Raw genomic sequence first — 23,457 nt, 5'->3', positions numbered from 1 at the left:
ATAAGAGGTGAGGCCAGAATTTCGCAGTGAAGTGACCGAGTCTCAATGAAGCGAAAACTTGTGCGAATGAGACGTTCACAAAATAATTGCGATGAAGGATGTTGAACGCAAGGTCGATTGAATCGACCACAGGGCCTCACTGACTACATACTGTCGACAACTCTCAATCCGAAAGCTGGCGAACAAACGTTCCGGCCTCTGCGCAACGTCGCCCATATTACGCAATTAAAATAAACTTGTCCATCTGATCGCAATGCTACAACGAAAGACGCAGTGCGTTATTCTGCAAGTGCAAACAAAATGAAAAAAAATAAAGGAATGAAAGACGCCGTGGCCTGCAAACAAATCAAACTTCCGGGAACGGAGAAAGGGAAAGCTTGAGAGGTTTCTGCAATGCAGTTGACGCTTAGGAACAGTCCATACACCAGCTCTACGTATGGATGTGCTTTTTGAGTAGCCTACGGGTGACTACAAAAGGAGGCAAACATGCACAATACGCCCTGGCAAGTTTAATGTGCTAGTCATTTTCTGTCTCGGCTCTTTGTTATGAGAAGCACTCTGTGTGTAGAGTGATGGAGAGAAGGAAAAACCTTGTAACAACCACAGAGGCGGGCAACCGACAGGAAGGAAAGACACCGTGGCCAATGAAAAAGCGAGAAGGTGGCGTGGTACATACGCCACGTGATTGCGGATCTCACGTGCACGTGTTATCAAAAGGGACGCTGGGTCCATGTCCCCCCAGTGGCTGACGACTGCAGATGGCATCAAGCGCTAGCACCGAACACATCGCCCAGAAAAACGAGCGTGGTCTGCAAGAAAGCCACGTATGCGTCAAGATGTGCGTACGAGATACGGGTATGTCCTTTGTGGGGAAATTTGTGCATTCTTTTTAAACGTACGTTTCGACACGGCAAGCGTTTGGTATTGCCTTACCCTGCTTGTGTGTTTTAGTGTTTCGCTAAGTTTGGATGTATTTTCTCTTCTTGTATTTTACGCAATCATATTTCGTTTGCGTCGGTTTGCTAGGGCTGTATGCTTACATCTCTGTTTTCCCTCTTTAAATTTTCGCTGTCACTGTCCTTTAGTGTACTCAAATGCTCTTTAACGCGTATCGACACGGTCTCGCCCTTTCCGAGCACATAATCGCTAAAGCCATGAGTCTAACTGTAGTGAATCCGCACTACTCTGGCTGCGCAGGTACAGCAATCACGACTTAATGAACGTGTCATTGGCCATAGTCAGCACCGTCGTGGCTGTCCTGCTGTTGGGAGCGCCTGACTGCCACTGCACACTGCTGGGCCCGCTGCTAAGCCTAACCGTTCTGCCGTACACCATCATCTACATCATGTCCGGAATCGCGGGCGTCAAGGTCGCGCTGGCCCTGAAGCTGCTAGGCCTGCTGGGCTGGTGGCGCGCTGGCATCAGCGACGAGACGCTGCATCGCGAGGTGGACTTCCGGCAGGTCGAGCTGCCCACGGGCGCCTTGTTTCCGGGGACGCCCAATCTTCCCGTGCACATGATCCCGGGCATTCTGGCCGAGATCGTGCGCAGCATGCTCCAGGACGACAACGTGGGCTCGGGCTTCTTCCAGCGTGCGCCGGTGGCCTCTGAGCAGCAGGACGCACTGCCGTGGGAAAGCAGTCGAGATACGGCCGCCTCGCCCTTCAGCACGCTTCAGCGTGAGACCGGGTGCCGCACAGCGGTCATGCTACCCAACATGGAGGCCGCCCTGGCTTTGACCATCCTGCTTGGACTGATGGCACGAGGTTCGACAGGGTGAGTATAGGGCGAATTGTCCCGCTAGTTCGATAATCGTAATAGTTAACGCCTGGCTTAACGTCAATGCTGGGCGTGCAGAGCCGCGTTCTGATGAAATAAATGCAGAATATTGTCGTAAGTTATTTTCAAGCTGAGTGCGGCCCGACTTTCGATCTAAAAATCAGAATGTAGAAGACATTTGTCACGCGAAAATGTCAGGATAATTAAATGAGCTAACGCAAGGAAAGAAAGAAACTGTTAATAGTACGAGACAATCATTGTCGTGGTTAAACAACGTCATTAACGCACGACCGGAATGGCCAGTTGAGTATTGTAGTAGGAGCTTTCGAATCTCCAATGATTCCTTACATTATCCTCTAACCACGCCCAGAGCACAAGTCACAATGTCCAATTTCTCATGCGACCGTTATGTTTCTCTCATCCACGCAGTTCAAGCGGAGCGAGTCGTCCGAGACGCAGCGTCCGCCCGGCTTCTACCGACGACCGCGCTTCGATCAAGTCGGCAAGGCCCCGTCCGCCCTCGACGTGTACGGCTACACGCTGGAGATGATCCAGGACATCGACGTCGACGGCTGCATGCTCAAGCTGTGCTGCGAGGTGGGCGCCGAGCCTGTGCGCTACGGATCGTGCGGACGCGGCCTGACCGGATGCATTGGACAACTGCGTACGCTAAGGGGAGAGACCAGCTTGCTGCGGCGATACCAAGACGCCTACGAGACGGGACGCCTCCACTTCCGAGGGAACAGCTCGATGTGTACTCCCGTCTTCAAGGGGTGCTCCTTCGACATGCAGAGGATGACCGACCTGGTGTTCTGATGAAGCGCTATGGTTGCGGTAGCATTGACTATGGCCCGCTGCGGGCGTCTCTCTTGTATATACGCCGTGGTTCTGGTTGGCCGGGCCGAATGTCTGTACATATCTAAATAAAATTATTATTCTGAACCAAATGGCAAACAGTTTTGTTTCGGTTGTGCTCGATATGGATAGAGCGGATGACTTGCGATATGCGAGTCGGCTGTTCTCCAATTTTCATTCCACAGATGCAGAATAAACGGGAAAACGCGGGTACTAGTCGTCGTCTCACTTATTAACATGTACCCATTTTCCGAGAATCTAGAAATTGGCCATTTGCATAGAGACCACTGTTGCTCCATTGGGAGGGAATCGCTCGTGGAATAAAACGAGGTAGTTAAGCGATGTAGTGGAAGCTTATCCCCTCGTTAAAATACAAGAACTTGCGTCGTAAATGTCTACCTGGTCTAATTACTATGGCGCCTTTCCCTTATTAAGGACAATGCGAGAATTTCGCGGATTACCACACACGCTACGTTATGCAAACAAAAAGGTTGCGCATTGTTTTGGAGAAGAAAAATGCGTGTTAGCATCACAGTAAATAAAAAAAAATGCTTTCGGAAAGGAAAGCGTTCTGGCAAGATACATAGCTCAGAAAATATTCCATAGTGGAATATATTCGCCGCTTTGCTTTGAAATTTGGTAGTTTTCGCATGCGAATACGACCGACTGTTCCAACAGCACACTGTAAAAGCCCCATGCGGAAGACTATTTTCCATCAAGGATGGTAGACAATGCTCGTTGGTAACAGTTCTTGATTATAACAACGCCGAAAACCAATGCAAAAGGAAAATAGCACGTACAACTGGACAGAGCAGTTTTAACGATTTCGCTAATTCACTCGATAGATTAAGAAACTGCACGCGCTGTCGTTTGTCAAAACGCCATTCACATACACACTTGTGTTTATGTCTTTGGAGTAAATATACGGTGTGTGACGTTCAGCTACATCATGATGACTTTGATATTCCGTGCACTCTTTCAATGTAAATTTACAAGGCCAACACAGAGATAAGGGAATTTCGTAACGAGCGATGACAGCGTTTTCAAAGGCCCTATTTCCATAAAATAAACAGTTCTAACTTTCAGAGTATTATTTATGATCAACTTCTTACTTATCCTCAACTACGGAACGGTTTCTGAAGCCCATTTTTTGTTGGCTTTAGTGAAATGAACATTTATAGCCTGTCAATTCTGTCGAATCAACTGGATATTGTTTCCTCTAGCTTACCCAACGCTGATGAACAAGCAGCTTCAATTTGGTATTTCATCGCTACATTGTATCGAGCACAGCACGACGTCAAGCATGGCTTGAAAGGCTAGGAACAACATGGCTGTACGTCACGTGTTCCCTGCAGTACGTGCGCTAAGCATAGACAGTGTCATTTAAGCACTTCGCTTGCTGCAGCCACGCGACTTCAATTCCGGGGTGCTACCTGTCGAAGCCACGATGTGATTATGAGGCACCCCGTTGGGGGGGGGGGGGGGGGGCTCCCGATTAATTTGACCATTGGGGTTCTTCATGTCCATGCACGGTGCACCAGCGTTTTCGCATTCCGCCTCCAACGGAAGGCGGCCGGGATCGAGCCAGTGACATCGAGCTCAGCAGTGCAACGTCATTGCCACTGGGATACCGCGGTATAGGTCTTGCGCGACTTCTGTCGTCGATGACTCAATACCCCTTTTTCGTACATACGGGGTGGACTACGGAATTTTCGCAGTTCCGAACATCGACCAGAGTTAAAAGTTGAACCCACATAAAGGGTCCCCGCGAAGTTACGTTGACAGTAAAGCAATATATTTCGGAGGATTCTTTATATAATTGTGAAAATTGGCGCTTTCCGGCGAATGCTATTCAACTCCAACATCTAAAGTGAAGTGGACGATAAGATCAGCGTCCTGTTACACGAGTATTGATAGGGTATTTCCCACCATGCATTTTTTAACACGAAAGTGTTTTATGCCGGGGTCCACCAAGACTTCACTGACGTATTTCCGTCACGGAAATACGTCACACGAACATACACGAACATAATACAAAGAAAGAAACCAGAAGAAAAAGTTCCACAAACATGCAAAATTTGGAAATCGAACCCACGACCTCTCGGTCCGCGACGATAGATCGCCGAGCGTTTAACCCATTGCGCTACAAACGCATTTGCAGAGAGCTACACAGACGCGCCTTATATATCTAACACTCCTCCGTGTACCCGCGCTCTTGCTCGGGGCGGTGCCGCCGCCTACGAGCAGAAAAGAGAAGTACTGCATTATGACACTAACGCGCACCGACAGTGAACGCTTCGGTGGTCTCAGCACTACGACGCCTCGATGCCAGCATTCGAAGGGACGCTGGCATCAAGAAGCACTACCAACGCCACCTAGGTGGCGTTCACCGTACTCAGCACAGCGGAGCGTGGCCTCCGCAATTAGCTCTGAAAATGTTTCTGAAGTTGATCGCGGAGGCTGCAATTACGACGCGCTGTACGCGCTGATTTGACTCGGTGACGATTCAGTTACGTGCTTTGTCTTGCGCGTTGTATTAGTGTGTCAGTTACGTGCTTCGTCTTTCGCGTTGTGCTAGCGTGTGCAGCGTAGTGCAGCTTCCATATGCACGACGGTTGCTCATGGTCATCGACGTTGGTAGTCGTGATGGAGGAGACGTGCCACCAGGCGTCAGCGTGGGTGCATCAACGCCTAAGGGCGCTTTAGCCACAAAACACCAATAGACATTATATATCAATGTGCAATAAACATTACACTACTTCTGTGAAGACACGTTTCACTTTCGTGTTCTATACCGATTCCTATATAAGAGGGATCAACCACATTTTTTTGTCTCTAATAAAGGTTCTCGAAACTCCGGAAATAATTATTGGCAAGACTCGGAGCAGTGTAAATATATTACTATAGTTGGTTTTCGACGAATAACTTTACGATCTGCTTAGCGAATGTGTCATCACACAAAAAGCGGTCACATGGGTGCAGAACATCGCGACGTTCTCTTGCTCGCTGGGTCGTCTGCAATGCTGCTACTTCGGGCCGCGCCAATATTTAGTTGGCGGTCCCACTGCGGCGGCACGCGCTCCTCATTTTAGACACTGTTCGCGCACGCACTCTGATTTCTGCGCGCATTTTGTGAACCATACTGCATTAGAAAGCTTACTTTCTACACTTTCCAATGATACCTAGGAGTATCGCCTAGCGCGAAGCGTTACCTGACGGCAATTAAAACAGCAGGAGAAAAAAACTGCGTTTTTTCTGTACTAGCCTCCGTTGCACTGCGTTTCCGGCAAAACAGATCAACATAACAAAATAACGTTTGCTCGGCCTTTAAATGAAATGCTATACAAGGTTTCTAAGAAGACATATTGCGTCAAAAGCAATTAGAAATTTATCTAGGCTCGTATGAAAATGGGCAAAAACAATCGATGTTTATGAATTAATATCTTTTTCTCCTTTTCCACGCAAGACAACAATATTTAGTGGTTTTCTAGGTTACAGTGTACTTACATCGATGTGAAGTTGTTTTTTGTTCTGATGAACAGTTGATGAGTTATTATTGCTTTAGGTTGGCAATTTATGGCAATACCTGGTCACGCATTACCGAAGAAGCGACAACACTATTCAAGCTCGAAATGTGAAATTTTCAATAATCAAGCAGCAAGCCCTTCTCTCGAATTCTGTAAAGAGAAAATTCTTTTATGACCAGGTCCGTGTAAATTGACATTCTTTTTCATATTTCAGAATGCTAAAGAAAGAAAAGTAGACACTAAAGAAAATCTAGTTGACGATCAACGTCACTCAAGGTTCTGTAGTGAGCACAGCAGTCAGCAGGCCATTGACCCAGACGGTTTTCCAAGTAGCGGCCCCCGCACTCACAAGACAGCCACTTCAAAAGCAGCAGTGACGAACCTCTTGTCAGCATCAGCAGCACTGATCACTTTACATAGACACAGCTTTGACCGAGCCATTGTTGAAAGTGCCATCAGTGGAGAGAAGTCCACCACACGCAGGAACAAAACAACACTGGTGCCAGCCAGGAATTCTTGAAAAATAGAGGGGGGGGGGGGGGGATCTTCCTCAACGACTGGAGATCACATGTCGCGACAGAGATAGACCGGAACATGCTGCGACAGCGAAGAGCAGCTCCCCAGCGAAGAGCAGCTTTTTTCCCATGGTGTTGCTGATTTATGGGCATCCCCTTTGAAACGGGGCGGCGACAAATAGTTACTTAGCCTGCTTGATTTAATCAGGTATATTATACATGTTCGTTATCTAGCATTTTTGTATACCTCTCATTAATCTTTTTTTTTTCAAAAATTTAACTTGTACCGCCACCTATGATATTAAGAGATCAGCTCGTATCAATCTTTTCCCTGCTTTTTTACACCAGTACTCTAATCGTCTCTTGCTTTTTTCTACGGCTCATCTGTTGAGGTTTCCTTTCACTTTAAATCCAAGCGCTTCTGGGAGTTGCACGTTACCTACGGTTCTCGCTGGGTGGATCGCGTCGCATTTCATTAGGATGTCCAAACCTGACCGGGTGGTGGCGCCTAGTGGGAGAATTTGTACTGCACGCAAGATGACGGCTGTGATAACTTCACCTTAAATGAAATTAACAAAAGAAAATAAATAAAAATGCGCGCTGACCCAGCTGTACGTGTCGAGCTACAAATTGCAGACACGTGAATGGCGGTCAGCTCTGTGGCTGGGGTTGAGAGGGGTGGAGAAAAATGACAGGGACAAAGGACAGACTATCGGACGAAAGAAACTATTCATACAATGTACCACGTGGTGAAAAACCTAAACGAAATAAAACATGAAATATCAACATGAAAAACCACATGACACGTGTGCTTGGTGAACTTTCACGCAGTTCTAATTTATCTCGTTTTGGTTTCATGTTTTTTTTTCACCCGTTTTCGGAAATTGTACTTGTTTTGTTCGAAATGTAGCCGTACTAAATTAGTGCCCGGTGGGCGCATGTAGCATTCTGTATAAAAAAAAAAAACAATGCTAGTAGCAGCGTAGCCGATGAGCGAGCCCATTGCGCGCCACTAATATTTCCATGAAGCTTCCATTTATGGGCTGCCATTTTCTTTTTTTTTTAATTTTTCGAAGGAGCAGTTCTCGTGTACTGATGCGACACGTAGATGTCGCTACAGTGCGTGGAGCAGCTGGCATTATACGGTATAGATGGATCGATGCTGTGAGCTTCCCCTTCTAACGGGCCGGTGGCTTGCGCCACCAAGCTCTATTTTTCTTATTTTGCGGAATGTCTTACCTACCTTAGTATTTTTCCATCAGACAATAAATGTCATGCATCAACCTTCCTGAGCCATCGTTGGGAACTTTGCTGCTTGTACTGCACCGTCGTCCGCGGCATCCCTATCCGAGTACAGTGCCAAAGGCGAGGGAGAAACCGCGGCGGCAGCAAAGTGCCTAATCAAACGCCTGCATAAGTTTGCTCCTAGAAAATCATTTCAAAAAAATTCTGGCGGATGCATGATGTTCATTCGTAGAATAGTTAAATTATAATTTATAGTATATTTACCAATATATAACAAATTTTCGAGCTCGGAGTGGCTTGGGCACCCCACATTTAACCATTCAACTCGCCCAGTGACGCCGCGAGCCGCCGCCAACGATTCTAGTGTTTCAGAACCGTGTGCAGTATGCTTGCTTGCTAAGGAGGCCCTTCGTCGCCTCAGGTGGTGCCCGCGCCGGTTCTAACAGCGTCATAATGCCCGGGCGCTTGTCCATTTCCAAATTTTACAACCACCAAAGCAACACAAACGCACAAGTGTCGACGGCATGCCTAATCAATCAATCGACGGTATGCCCAAGAAGTGAATGGTTCAGACGAGAACTGACAAAGGCCCATTTCAACTTTTCCTTTCTTTGTTAGGAAAAAAAAGCAACAATAAAGCAGCTGAGCCGCTCCCAGAAAGCCGATATGAGTCACATCGCTTTCAGCTCAAATAAGGAGCAAGAAGAGGACAAGTTGGGTTGGGGGTAAGCAGGTTATAATGGGAAGTTTCTAAAAAAAAGCGAAATCCTTCCAAGGGTTTGAGGAGCTGTCAAAAGCCGCGTTTAGATGAATGCGACAACAGCGTGCTGTATGCTGTTTCTGGTGACTTCAGAATAAACGACGGCAGCCGTCACTCTTCCTCAGAACGACACACCCGCGTTCACGTTCACCCCACGAGCCCCCTAGGCCATTTCGAACTACCCTCTCCTGTCGCATCAATTCTATTCGCCTTCCTAGCGCATTACCACTGCTTGCACGAATGCGAAGCCACCATTTGTCGCATTCATCTAAACGTCGTCAATGACAATGCACCCCTTCGCGATCCCTTGTCACCTGTCATATTTCATTACGTATTTCTGTGCTTAAGAAAAATACCTGGGTGAATTTCATCTTATTTCCGAGTATAAGAAGATACGCAATCCATACCTGCCAACCCAGAGGACCTCGAAATTCGGGAGATTTGCCGAGGAAAGGGCAGAGGGGCGACAAAGAAGAAAAAAAAAAGATATTTTTTTTCCTGGGCTATATAACAACGTGAGAAACAGATATGTATGGCTTAGCGAATGTCTCATCACACAGAAAGAGGTCACGTGAGTGCAGAACATGGCAACGTTGATCTGTTCGCTGGGTCGTCTGCAATGCTGCTACATCGGGCCACGCAACTAGCAGTATTTGTCTATTTGAAATAAGATGAACAAAATAAAATTAAGAATTACTGCTGACCGCACTGTAACTGTCTAGCTACATCTGTTGTCACGTGAACGGCGGTCAGCTGTGTGGTTGAGGAGGAAAATGACAGGGACAGAATACAGACTATAGGACGAAGGAAACTATTTATACAATGTACCACGTGGTGCGAAACCTAAATGAAATAAAAGCGGCTATGAAAAACCACGTGACCCGTGTGCTTGGTGCACTTTCACGCAGTTCTAATTTAACGCTTTTTGGTTTCATGTTTTTTTTTTGTTTTCACCCGTTTTCGGAAATAATACTTGATTTTGTTCGAAATGTACCCGCACTAAAATAATGCCCTGTGGGTGCATGCATGCAGCTTTCTGTATTTATTAAAAGAAACTATCAGCGGCGTAGCAGACGAGTTATTGCCCGTTCCTGCTGTGACTGCAGATGGCTCGTGAGCACGAGTATAATTAAGAAACGCCTACTATGTACCGCGACAGTGGCCGCTTTTGAATATTTATACGCTCCGTCGCGTAACCCCGCTGTACAGCGGCAAAGTTAACTGAAGGGAACTGGTCATAATTCAACACATATTGTGCCCCTTGGCTCACGGGCACTCTTCAACACATATCTTGATCTGAAGGAAACATAGGCTACGAGTAGGCCTACACACAAAGTGCAGCTGTGCGTGGCATAACGCGTCTTTTTTTTTTCTCCCGCTGTTGTTGGGCCAGCTTTTTTGACACTTTATGACCGTGTCCGTACAATCGGGAGTGTTGATAGGAATTCGGGAGTCTCCCAGACAAATCAGGAGATTGTCAGGTGTCGAAATCTGCGAGCCCAACCAATCGCAGTGAAAAACATAAATTGTCTGATCTGCTCTCAGCGTGTTCCCTGACGTATGTGAGCTAAGCGACACCGAGACAGCTGGGGCATACAGGGCCCGCCACTTTTAGGGTGAATACCTCGTTAGTATTCAAGAGCCTATAGCAGTTGACATTCAGCACAAAATAAAGAAAACGATTATTTCCTTTATCGGTATCATCATTAGGTGCCGTATCCAGCACCATTTACCTCGTGAAGTAGAAGGCATGTTGAAGTTACACCATTTTGGATACTAATGAGGTGTTTACTCAACTGCACGATCCTGTACATATAGCGTCGTTTGAGCGTGTTCAATTGCTGCAGTGCGCGGCGCGGCTTCTGCCGTCCATAATTTTGAAGCCCTATAACCACCCCATTTTAAATTATTTTTTTATATTTACGATACAATTTTCCCAGTGCGCCATGGCAAGCAAAGTTCTGTACATCGATCACCCTGCAAATTTGCTTTTCGCGCAAAAGCGATCGTCCACAAAGCACATTTTCCCGCTTCAGTGCGGTCATACGCCACAACCTGCTTTTCCTTCCCCTCTCCACTTAAGCACTCCGAAAGCACTCCACTTAAATTACTCCGAAAGTGCAAGTCCTCGCTTTTCCAGTCAACGTCCCCGCTTTCTCCCTTTCATCTTCCTCAGCCAATGAAAGACGTGACTGAAAGGTCACGTGACTTGTCTGCCAGGGATTAAAAGCGCGACGATTTGGTAGAGATCTCCAGCCGGTGCACGCGGAGAGGTAATTGGCATCCAGCACAAGCGGCGCGCACGCGTCGTCGGGGAAACCGAGCGCAGTCTACAGCGTGCAAGAAACGTACGTATGTCAACGCATGTGTTCTTATCGCCAAGTTAGCGAAGTGTATTTGTGCGAAAAAGGAAAGGGCTTCAGCTGCCTTTACTGGTCGATGTCCTCCTGTGTTACAGAATAATTTTTCTTTGCGAGGGTTTGCTAGCGCTGTTGGCTTGCATCTACCTAACCTGTAAGACATCCCCGCCTTCCCTCGTTCATTTTCGTTATTTCTTTTTGTCTGTGTGTTTCTGATCTAAGTCTCCTTACGCTTGTCGACCGCAACATTCGCGCTCGTTCAGTTCGCTAACCCGAGTAGGCGGAGAAGGTCATTTTGCCTTTTTTTTTGTCAACTGACTGAATCGATGTACGTCTATTGCGCAGGTCAGGTTAGAAACTCTCAGCGCAATGGGCAGGACAGTGGTCGTCGTCCTCGTGGCCGTGTTAGCGCTGGTGGCAGCGACAAACACCCACTGCACGCTGCTGAACCAGCTGCGAAGCTCAACTTTTCCGTCGTACCCCTTCATCTACGACGCGTGGAAACATGCCGGCGTCATGCTCGCTCCGGCCCTGAAGATGCTAAGCCTACTCAAGCATATTATAGCCGGTACGGGCTACGAGGCGCTGCACCGCGCGGTGGGCTTAGAACTGGCCGCGCCGATGTGTTCTGAAACGTCCGGCCTGCCTGCGCACAAGATCCCGGACACTGTGGTCCAAAATATGATCAGCATCCTCTATGAGTACCACGCGACCACGGGCTTCTCTAAGCGTTTACAGGCGGAACGCGAGTCGGCGAAGGAGGCGGGCACTTTCGGCAGGATTTTCGACGCCTCTACGTGGCCGGTCGCCCTGGACCCTCCTGCTCCTGGAGTCTATGAATTTAAGCAACAGCCTGTCGACGCGGGGTTCAACAAGGTGAGTTGGCAGACTGTATTGTATCGTGGCTCGAGCCACGACATGCACAATAAGTCCGTCGAGTACTCGCCGCCTTGGCGTCCCGCGCGATGAAGGCACTTTTCAGCTTTCAGGGAGAGACTGGTCTCAGTGAGGTACTTTAATTAATTTGTATGTGGAGTGTTGTACCGCGCTTTGTTTATTTTTCGCGACTGAGTGTAATGCCTTGTCATCACTCTCTCGAGTAGCATTCGAGGCTTGCCGCCAGGCAAATGTTTCCAGGATTCATTAGAGCATCTTGGAAGCAAGTCCTCAAGCGGCTTTGCGTGGACCCCATACTCCCTCTAAAGAAATCCTATCTATATGTCTCCCACTTGCAAGATCAGTGAATGAAATTTTTATTCGGTTAAACTTTAAAGAATTACATTAGTGTGTGTAATGTTGAAGGCACTAATTCATGCACAGCGTACAATAACGCGTGCACCTACAGCGTCTTCTGCGTATATGCGAAGTTTTCATTATCTAAGAGACTAAATTAATTTTTCATCAGGAAGTGTGGTTTCTCCGCCCATATGTGTGCCAGTATCTTTGTTTAGTACGGGCGAAAAAATAGTTCGAGCCCTCATGTTACGTATAGGTCACGCATTTATTAAGCTGATTATTTTTACCACTACCACATTCGAAAATGTTATACTATTAACGGCTTGAATACAGCATTCGCAGCTGCTTTCCCGTGGGAGATGAGCACTGTCATTGCTATTTTCTTTATACAAGTATCTAACCCTACAACGAGGAACGTTATTATGAATGCCTCATTACAAGTAACTTCAATAAATATAGTAGTAGCATTAACTTTGAGACAGTTGTTAGCCAGTGAAAAACGGTCACACCGGACATAGTTAAGCGGTGTAAGTGTGTCAATATTTGCTGCTTGTATTTCTCACTCCGCCGTTCTGACCTGTCCCCAGGTGCCGCCGACGCGTGGCTTCATACGGCGGCCGCGCATGGACGGCATCGGCAAGCTCCCGAGAGAAGTGTACGGCACGCTCGAGATGATCCAGCGCTTCGACGCCGACGGCTGCCTGCTGAGGCTGTGCTGCGAAATGGGGGCCGAGCCCATGCGCTATCGGCGCTACCAGCTCCGGATGTCGCTGTTCCTCCTGCATCTGCGTAGCCTCGACGGAGAGTGCCGCACCGTGAGCCGCCGGCACGAAGCGGCCATCGAAATGGGACGGTTCCAGTTCCGTGGGAACAGTACGATGTGCGCAGTAGTGTTCGACGAGTGCAGCTAAGACACACAGAAGACGACGACCGACCGGGTGCTCCGAAGACGGCGTTGCTATGACCCGATTTCACGGTGAAACACGGCTTCAGTGGCCGCAGCTTTGTACATATGTAAATAAAGTTATATATATTTTTTGCATTGAAACCGGTGGCCAATACAATTTATTTCGCACTAGGCGCCATAACATTTGCGGTAAACATACATTGTCGTTCCACTTACATTTTTTTTAAACAAAACGCCGTTTTCTGCGTCGAGGCACAAAAATAACCGGGACGCCAATGTATTTCTTCGCAAAGTTCGGCAATTATCTCGACAATGGGGTCATCCTGAGAATTCGTTCCTAGTGGATGCGCTTTGCGAATTGACCAGCTAGAATTTGTAAATTGCAATATGTGCCGTTAGGTACTTAGTTAAAAACTGAATTAGTGAATTTTCTTCAATTACTCAATTTTGCATTTAGATTTCTCGTGCAAGTAATGTCCTCCTCTTCGAAAAGACCAGCTCAAGGAGTAGAATAGAATAGTGTTATCTGGCACATACGATATCTGAAATTTGCCTAAAGTGTTCGCAGAGACACCCGGTATAGTGCACCCAATAAGATTGAACAGCATTGCTGTACGTCCCTGCTACTAAACTTGCCGCCGCATAATGCTGCGGGCGGCGAGAAATGCCCGCATTTCAGAGGAAATTAAAATACCTTCGTGTAGACACTTTCCATGTGATTCAGACATCACCAAGGCTCGTGCTAGCTAACAGAGAATAAAGAATGCGGGGTGAATATGTCTCGACGGGTTCCTTCGAAGGCGCGAGAACTCGCCCAGCTGCTCGTTCGTAAGCGTACTGTGTTATGAGCCGATTGCTTTCGCCTTTTAACATGTCGGGCATCTTGTTCGGCTGGCAGTTGCCCTTCACGAAATGTTTTAGCTCAAGAACGTGTTTGCGAATATGGGGCTCTGTTTAGTTTGGTAAAGTATTCTTTCAAAATCTCAAAGGGAACAGCGCTACTGGAGGAAATAAAGCCGAACTTCCTTGTACGCGATTTCTTGCCGGAACCCCACCACGTGTATGTCAGCGGGACGTGACGGATTTCTTTAAGCCCAGGAGAACTTCGCAATACTTGCCGAGTTGAGTCTCTGGTTTTGTTCGGACGTACTGTGGCATTTTTTTTTTTACAAATAATGGGCCGAGGAGGCGCGGTGCCTACGAGGTGACAGGGTGGCTATCCGTCGTCATTGCTTCTTCTCTGGCTCGCCAATTCTCCTTACAGCATAATAGTTGATGCTTTTCTGTTGGGGAAGCGTATTTACTAATGAGCCACGTGTAAAATTCTTTAACTGGCTGCGGCGCAAGTATCTTTTTCACCCATAAACTCTCGTCCACAGTCATTAGAAGAGGGGCGCGAAGTGACACATAGACAATACAAGCGCAATAGTCATATCTGTGTAGTACACGTGCCATTTCTCCGTCTAAGAGCGGCCCTCCTAGACAGTAAGCGTGAACACAAAGACATTCCGAGAATTTCCTTCGAAAATCTGACGTCGTCCTAGCTCCGGAAGTTGTGTTGTCTCCCCCACCAAGAGATAATGTATTGTTACCATTCAATAGCCTTTAGCACAGCAGCATCCATGGACGCAGAGTAGAGGTCCTCGGGGGTGATAAAAGGCTAGGCTGTTGAATGGGAGCAGCCATTTGTTCTGCAAACCCCTGGTCGAACGATTTTGGTCGGAAGACAGCCTTTGTCATGCATGGGCAGCATAATTTTTGCTAATTCGCCATAGATACTCAAGAGAAATCTTTTGTATGAATATAGTGCGAAAATGCATAAAATTGTAAATCATCATGCAGGGGTGCAACAGCTGCGCCAATTGCGCCGTTTTGATACAATTTCGTATTTTTGCACTGAGCTGCGCCAAAACAGCGCCGCCGCTCGGGCTATCGGAGAAGCTCATATCTGCGACGTTTGTGGAGCCGCCGCATCGCATAGCCTCCGCCGGAGAGTAAGCCCACTGCCCCCTTCTAGTACACTGTAACTAGGGTGGCTAGAAGGGGAGGTGTGAATACCGGTGGCGCTTTCCTTCGGGCGCGCATGACCCCCTGGCGCACCGATGCCACCAGGGGGAATGTGGCGCTGCCGCTCGCGACGCGGGGGCTTTACGACGCGGTAAAGCCACGCTGGTCCGCGCCTCCGCTGTCAGTTTGGTCTCGTCGCCTGTTTTGGAGTGTTCCTTGCGACATTCCGTCATTCGAGGGCGAGATGCAGTCGTCAGCGAAAAATTGGTGCTTTGTGCCTGGATGTGATACTGGGTACAGGAAAACCTCAGAAAAAGTATCTCTCTTCCGTGCCCCTGCCTGCAAACAAGCGTTTGCCAAATGGGCTCGAGCGATCCCAAGGGCCGACAAAGCATTGCAAGAGAACTCGGCAGTTTGTTATGTTGGCACCAAAGTTATGTTGAGCACCGCAGCGACGCACGGCTAGTCTATTACATTGCAGGTTATGTGGCGAGAAGCCGTGTTTTGCTCACACATTGTGAAGATTGTAAAGTACTTCAGAATAACTTCTTGGGCGAGTTGGTGTTTACTGAACATGATACTTAGTAGAGCAAAGACTGTTGTCTTTTATTTCGAGTTTTGCGCTACTAAGCATCATGTTCAGAAGACTGCAAAACAGCATGTATTAGCGATAAAGGCAATATCCCCAGAGAACTTCCATCAGAGGCATCCAAAGAGTGGGACCTTGGGGGGCCTTTTATATCCCTGGAATCGTTCTATAAGCTGCTCAATGACTTTGAAAACAAACTCACTCGTGCATTCAGTGTAACACGCTTGCATGCCAAAGCTGTGGCCGAGATTTTGCAGTCAATTGGTCATATGCCAAAAATTGGTTGCCGAGACCATTCTGCTGCCCTGACAGCATCAGTTATACGTTTTTATTGCCTCACAAGTTAACTTTTTGCTTAAAGGTGTGAATCAGCAGGGATCCAAGTGAGAAGAAACGGAAAACACTGAAACCTTGTGTGTTGTAAAGTTTCCCAATTTTCTTTTCCTCACTTGTAAACAAATGATGTCATGACCAGATCTATTGCTTCACTGTCTGCAATCATTATACGAGCGTCAAAATGGCATGCTACATGTCTGCAAGCCAGTGGCGCACCGACGGGGGGGGGGGGGGGGGGGGAGGTTGTAACCCCCGGCCGCCTTGAGGCTGAGTTATCCCCCCCCCTTTTTTTTTGTTTAACCCCTTTTCTTTCCTTGCGCCTTTGAGTACTGCAACTAAGGTGTAAGACGCGCAATCGTCTGCACACTCGCAAACTTGCGTAAAAAGCGCAGTTTTTGACAATTTCCCGGGAAGACATTGAAATTAGTGCTGTTTAGATGGTATTGGCAAACTAAGGCAAACTGTGAAACCCCTCCCCCCCCCCCCCCCTGGCAGAGATCCTGGGTGCGCTACTGCTGCAAGCGCGAAAAAAAAAAAAAAAAAAACTGGTTTGTAAATACGTCGAAACGTGATCAGGTAATGTCTGCAGTTTACAGGTCCTACGACACGCATAGGGTGATTGCTGATCTCGCGGATGACGATCGCATTTTCAGGGAGGCGTAATGCAAGGCGCCCGTGTGCCGTATGATGTTTTCGATTATTTGGAAGCCCCCCACTAGCGCCTAACACACCGAGCCGCTTCACGAAATGTGCACAGACAAAACGCGTTTGAATCTCGATACGATGCGAACTGGGCCTTAAAGTTTCACAGGAGTAAGCATGTGGACTGATATAACATTGTTTTCATGATAAAGATTTTTTCTTTGACGCTCGCAGAAAGCGCGCGATATCCGAAACGGGTTCATTTTCACTTCGGTGGTAGAGATGGCGCGGTTAAGCGGCGCGGTTAAGCAACGCCGGTGAAAAGTGCACAATCTACAGTCCGGCGTCACGGCGTAGCCGGCGTGCCCAGCTGCGTCTGGCGCGCTCAGCGCCACCGGCTCGGAGATAGAACATGTTCTATTTCACGCGGCTGCCGCTAGACCAGAATGCACTGCGCGCTGTAGGGGCAGTGGGCAGAAAGCAAAATGGCGGCTTGCGGCGCTCGCAGTGAAAGCGCGGCTGTGGCTTTCTCAACGTCCGTGGACGATGACAACGCAAGTGAGGATGTATGCACATGTTTCGCTTCCGCTTCTGACGTAGCCGACGCACTAGCACTAGGACTGCGATCTTCTCTGGCTGTCAGGACAAGTTAACGCCATGCCGTGAAGGCAGTCAAACAGCACACGGAGCAAGACCTGTGTATAAGGTTTTTTTTGTGTTTGCGTATGTAAAAAATCACGATGTGCTTTCTTGTCGAACTTGTGTTTATATTTTATGCATGACTGGCCCCTAGGCAACTATGTATGTTACCCACCGTGGTTGCTCAGTGGCTATGGTGTTGAGCTGCTGAGCACGAGGTCGCGGGATCGAATCCCGGCCGCGGCGGCCGCATGTCGATGGGGGCGAAATGCGAAAACACCCGTGTACTTAGATTTAGGTGCACGTTAAAGAACCCCAGGTGGTCCAAATTTCCGGAGTCCCCCACTACGGCGTGCCTCATAATCAGAACTGGTTTTGGCACGTAAAACCCCATAATTTAGTTTTAACTATGTATGTTGGTTGTCTGGAATAAAGTGTCTTCTCGTGTAAAAAAAAATGTCACAGTTTGGCGCTAAGGGCGAAGCAATGAATGCGATAGCAACACAGCAATGTCATACGAAGTAAGGTGAGCGGCTTTGGTATAGCAATATGAATTGTAGTAAACATGAGCTGATTAAGTAAGCAGGTGTGCTGCGGCGTAAGTAGACCGACATGAAGAGAGACCCGATGACTACGAGAAGGCGCGTGTGAAACGGTGGTGTTGATGAGAAGCGCTTCCTGTGGGCAGCCTGTAGCGCTGCACTGCCGATCTGGGCAGCATTGCATGTGTAGCGTGCGTTGGAAAATGTGGCCCGACTATTATTAACTGAATGAACAAGCGTGGTGTGAGCGCGCAGAAACAAACATGAATAGATCACACTGAATGACTGCAGACAACGACTGTCAAAACGCTGGCAGCAAGCGCATACGCCGCAGCGGGCGAAGGTACGTGCGGTCTATCGCTTCAACGGAAACTGAGCGGCGAATGCACAGCGCATACAAAGATCAGAGCCGTGTGGAGATAAGAGACGGTACGGGCGAGCGACGAGCGCGGTTGTTGGCAGAGTAGAAGTGCGCCCCCCCCCCCCCTCCCCCGCTCCCTCCGGCGCTGGCTTCCCGCTTGCTTGTGCGTGGGAGATTGAGTGCGTTCGCTCTCCGTGATAGCGCGCGTCCCCGCACGCTTCCGCTCGGGCATACGGCGCGCGGCGAAGATTTTATCTATATGCAACCTCACGGCGACGCCGACGGCAGAAATCCGGTTGAAGTGTCCATATAATTGCTATCGCAATAAAAAAAAGTGCGCAACTCTGACGGCGCGGGCACATTCTGTCAGAAAGTAAGAATGCGCATGCGCCATGGATCGCACGGTCGTGAAGTTGCGCTCCCACACACAGAGATGGCGCTAGTCTCGCGCGGCGTGCGCGCCAAACTTTAGAGGAGGCAAATTTCTTCCACAGGCTGGCGTGGCTGGCGTAGCGTATCCGACTTCGCCTGTCGTGGCTGGCGCGCCGAAAACGCTGGACTATATCTTGGCCTTAAGGCACGCAGCCGAATTGAGCGCATAGTCAGCCTCGGGTATCGCGCGCGTTATGCGAGCGTCAAGGAATACGTCTTGATCACGAAATCAACGTTTTATCAGCCCACATCGTTAGCCCTGTAAAATTTTACGGGCCCAGTTCGCATTGCGTCGATAGATTCAAACGCGTTTTTTTTTTTTTTTTGATCCTCAGGATCAGAATCATTATGGCTGGGCGGGGGGGGGGGGGGGGTTGCTTTGGAATAAGTTCGACCACTTCGGGTTCTTTAACGCGCTCTGACATCTTACGGCACACGGGTGCCTTGCATTTCGACTCCCTCAAAGTGAGACCGTCGTGCTCGAAGTCAGCAGTAATCACCCTATATGCCTGCCGCACGACCTTCAAACTGTAGTCATTACCTGATTACTTCTCGACGTACAAACCACTTTTTGCCAGCGCCTGCAGACCTGTAGCATAGAGCACTGCACGGGCTCGGGCTTACCCGAAAGCCCGAGCCCGGCCCGGCCCGTGGGCCGGGCCAGGCCGGGTAGAGGAGTATTTCACGGGCTCGGGCACGGCGTGTGCTTTTTGACCCGGGCCCGGGCCGAGCTCGGGTTTTTTGACGCGGGCCCGGGCCGGCTCGGGCTTTCTGCGAGTTATTCTCGGGCTTCTCAACTCTGACAAACATGTATTTTTTGGTCTCGGGCCGGGTTCGGGCCGGTTCGAGTCGGGCTCGGGCCGGGCTCGGGCTTAAGTAAAGGGGGTGGCGGGCCGGGCCGGGCGGGTAACGTAGATTATTTCCGGGCCCGGGCCGGGCCCGGGTCTCGCCACAAAAGTTTTGATCGGGCTCGGGCGGGCCGCCCAATGTGAAAACGGGCCCGGGCCGGGCCCGGCCGCAAAAATCGGCCCGTGCAGTGCTCTACTGTAGCATATCCTTTCGACGCTCAAATAAGCAATTTCTATGATTCCAGACAGCATTAGATCTGGCCATGAAATCGGTTATATAAGTGAGGAAAACAACTATGGGAAAATTTGATGTACAACACGCAAGATTTCAGTGTTTTTAGTTTATTCTCACTGCCCTGCTGATTGACACCTTTCAGTACAAAGTGAATCCTTGTGACGCAATAAAAACCTACAACTGATGCTGTCGGGGCAGCTGAATGCTTCTAGGCAACCAATTTTTGGTACATCACCAAAAGACTGCACAAACTTTGCCACAGCTTTGGCATGCAAACGTACGTGTTAGACTGAATGCACGAGTGAGTTTGTTTTCAAGGGGCATTGGACCAGCTCGTAGAATGATTCTGATAGATATGAACGGCCCCCAAGGTCCCTTCTGTCTGTTCTTTAGATTCGATAACGGTTTCCTTGTGAATCTGCCCAGCCAAGTAGATGGTACAGCTGGCAAGTCCTTCTCCAATGAAGAACACTACCATTTGTTAACACAACAGGCGGTGCAACTTCCATACTAGTGCAAGCTGCCCACGTTTTGTTTCTTCGTGGACCAGAATGATGGTCTTTTTGGACCACAAAGCTGTTCGATTGGCGGCCCGGGAATCAACAAGCCATGTGCTTTGCAGCATTACGCCAGCCATAGCCGCTGAGTCACCGCGGGGGGTACGCGAGAAGGGAGGGAAGGAGGCCACTTACTCTTTTGCATCTGGCTCTCGTGTTTCCTGCACTTCGCTCTGCGATTTTGAAACCACACCTGAAATGCAAGAAAGACACAGAGATTCAAGAGAGCAGACTTTGAAGGGTCGATACTGCAACGCATTTTACGAAATGTATCTAGATTTTGTGTTTCTGCCAAATTCGAAAAAAAGAAAAAAGAAACAGACTTGGGGTGCTATGCAGGAAGGCCCGACTTTTGGCAAAGTGCGTAATCTCCGCGAGCTAATCTGATGAAAGAGCTAATTATGTCACTTTATAAAATTCAACCCACAGCTTGCCTCTAGTTTCATTGGCTAGCCCATCTAGGTTCACTGCTATGTTATCAGAACTTCGGCGTTACCTGATGGGTGGACGAAAAAGAAGGAGTCACGTGGTCAGACCGTCGGTGCGTTCTCTTATTTGTTTATCGTTCCAACCAGTGCATTACCTGTGCAAGTAAGTTGTAGAAAAAGTGTTATATTTTAACATATTAGAAAGAAAGGAATGTGTTGGTATGAGAATGGGCCACGTCTGCAATGCTCGCATTGGACAGTGGATAGACATTATACTGTTCGAAACAGGACACATGCCCGTGACGCCCCCCCCCCCCCAAAAAAAAAAAAAAAAAAAAAAGGTATTGGTGTGGCAAGCATAGACAGCGGGACAGTTACAGTATTGCGATATTGCGTTGATAATAACCGGCGCTGGCGCGTAGCATTGTCCTGTGTTTTGTGCTTGCGGCGTGCAGTGGGGTTCGCATGTGTGGCTTTATCTCGACATTTTGTTGTCCAATGCTTACGCGCGTCCCCGGCTATCTTTGTTCACTGACTGCCATCTAACAAACTCAGGCAAGCGAGAAGCTCGGGGCAACCTGCATACCTTCCGCTCGATTCTACGCCACTATTTCTTATCATCCACCGTTCATGGAAAGCTGACGCGATTGATAACGTGGCGGGGCATCGCTTTGACCGCCGAGGAAGCGTGGAAGGAAATAGCATTTCGGAATAGCACCTATTCAAAGATGTTACCCGGGAATAAACTAGGGAGAAAATATTTACAGGGGTATATTTGCAAGTACCACAAACACTGGCTAAGACGGAAGCCAATGCACGTAAAAACAAGGCACGTCGTTGTCTTCATCAAGTGGCCGCTCTCATTTTCGAGTGTCACGTAGCAATATATTACAGAGATCTAACTTGTCTGTAAAAAATAAATATAGTATAAAGTATATACTATACTATCTGCAGTATATACTATAAGTAACTATAAATATCGTATAAAGTATATATAGTGTAAAGTATATACTATAAAGTGTATAGCAATGCTGGTAGCGACGTCCTATAACGTTTTGTCCAGCTGCAACGCATTTGTAATATTTCGTGTTGCTTGAGTGTTCTGACACTCTCCCCAAAAAAAACAGCTGGTAGAAAATAACTGCTATTTTGTTACCGATCACTTGTATTGCTAAGCGGCAGCTTTGCAATTACCGACCGGAGCAGTCAAGCGGTCGGATGCGAAATCAGGGCAGACCGAACTCACTGCAATTTTTAATACGTTTTTGTAAAATGATTGAAGACAACAGTTCAGTGTCCATTGCGGGCTGCAGTGCAGTTGTGCAAATTTTGTGCAGCTGTGTCAGTGTCTGTCCAGATGCTCAGATGAATGCAGCTAGCTGCAAGCAACATGTTCCCGATACAGCCATCCATAAAAGTGTCTTAGACTCAAAATTGGTAACGTGAAAAATTCACGTAGCGTGTAAGGGCATCGGGATAATTTAAATTTAATATAATTATAATAATTGTTTTCGTACGAGTATCTCCATTACTTGGTCTGTTCAGCTACGTGACACTGCTTTGGACCCTGTTCCACAGTAACTGCTTACCTCTACGGAGGACATCTCGTATGCAGAAGATTATTGTGTGCTCAGGCGAGACGAAATACGCCTAATTCATTCTCATATGAATTTAAGAAAAAAAGAAAGCCACCTCTTAGATCCTGCAAGAGTTACTCGCTCCCCAAAACCTTTTGTCTGTGTTAAAAGTAAAAAAGAGTTAATAAACTGATTAGATATTGAATCCAAGAGAGAAAGATTTCTTTAGATAGATGGGCTTTCTCATCATAGTTCTAGGCTCTATTTGCATATCTCAAGCACTGCGCCCAAGAATTCGCGTGATTTAACGGTTTTCTGATTCATGCAGTAGAAGGGGCAAGACTATTTTCTAGGGGAACTTCGGGAGCGGATAGTGGGCGTTGACTGCCCGACATGTTGTTTATTTATTGCGAGGTGGCAGAAAGAACGAGTAACATCAATCTGCTCGCACGAGTCGGTGCGCCCGCGCGCGGCCGAACATAATCTGACGCTCGCTCGCGCGCAAAGGAAAAAAAACATTGAAAATAACCCTCCAGTAAACACCAGCAAAGTCGGAGAAGGTCTAGTTTTTGTGATAGACAACCAGTGCGGCTGCAGGAAGCTGTATTCCCAAAATATGCAGGCTGAAAATGTTGCGGGTAACGGATTCTGTTCACACAAAGAAGAAGCAACCGACAAGAGCCATACACAAGGGCAGTCGGCTGCATAATTGTTGGAAACCTGGCGGTCATGCAAGTGGCCTGCTCTGTTTAATAACGGGTGTCATGACAGGGGCCTCACGGTGAGTCGGGGCTTAACCTATACTCGTCAATGGCAGCTTCAAAACCCTTGTGCTCGCAGGAAAAGGGCGCGAAGCTGTAAATAGGCGGACCAATTCATGAGCCCATAAACGCTCCTGCGAATGCGGCGGGGAAACATCACGCCCCCGACGAAAGAAAGAAGAAAATAAAAGAAACAAAGAGAGAACGCAGTGCGTGAGGGGAATCAGCCGCGTCAGTGGGAAAACGGAATAAATTGAGGAGGCGGCGTCTGAATGATTACCCGTTCCCTTGTATGCCGACAGGACGCCGACCACTGAGA

General features: G+C 48.1%; 1 protein-coding gene across 1 annotated transcript in view; it reads right to left on the bottom strand.

Annotated features, from left to right (window-relative positions):
• Positions 1-23,457, bottom strand: part of LOC119441516 (short stature homeobox protein 2) — a 74,335-nt gene that overhangs the window by 37,211 nt on the left and 13,667 nt on the right. The window contains exon 4 of the mRNA XM_037706131.2: positions 20,508-20,565. Coding sequence (XP_037562059.2) covers positions 20,508-20,565 — 58 coding nt within the window. The remainder of the gene's footprint in view (positions 1-20,507; positions 20,566-23,457) is intronic.

The sequence above is a fragment of the Dermacentor silvarum genome, chromosome 2 (assembly GCF_013339745.2).
Source record: "Dermacentor silvarum isolate Dsil-2018 chromosome 2, BIME_Dsil_1.4, whole genome shotgun sequence".
NCBI classification, from domain to species: domain Eukaryota; kingdom Metazoa; phylum Arthropoda; class Arachnida; order Ixodida; family Ixodidae; genus Dermacentor; species Dermacentor silvarum.
This window is presented reverse-complemented; position numbering and strand designations above follow the sequence as displayed.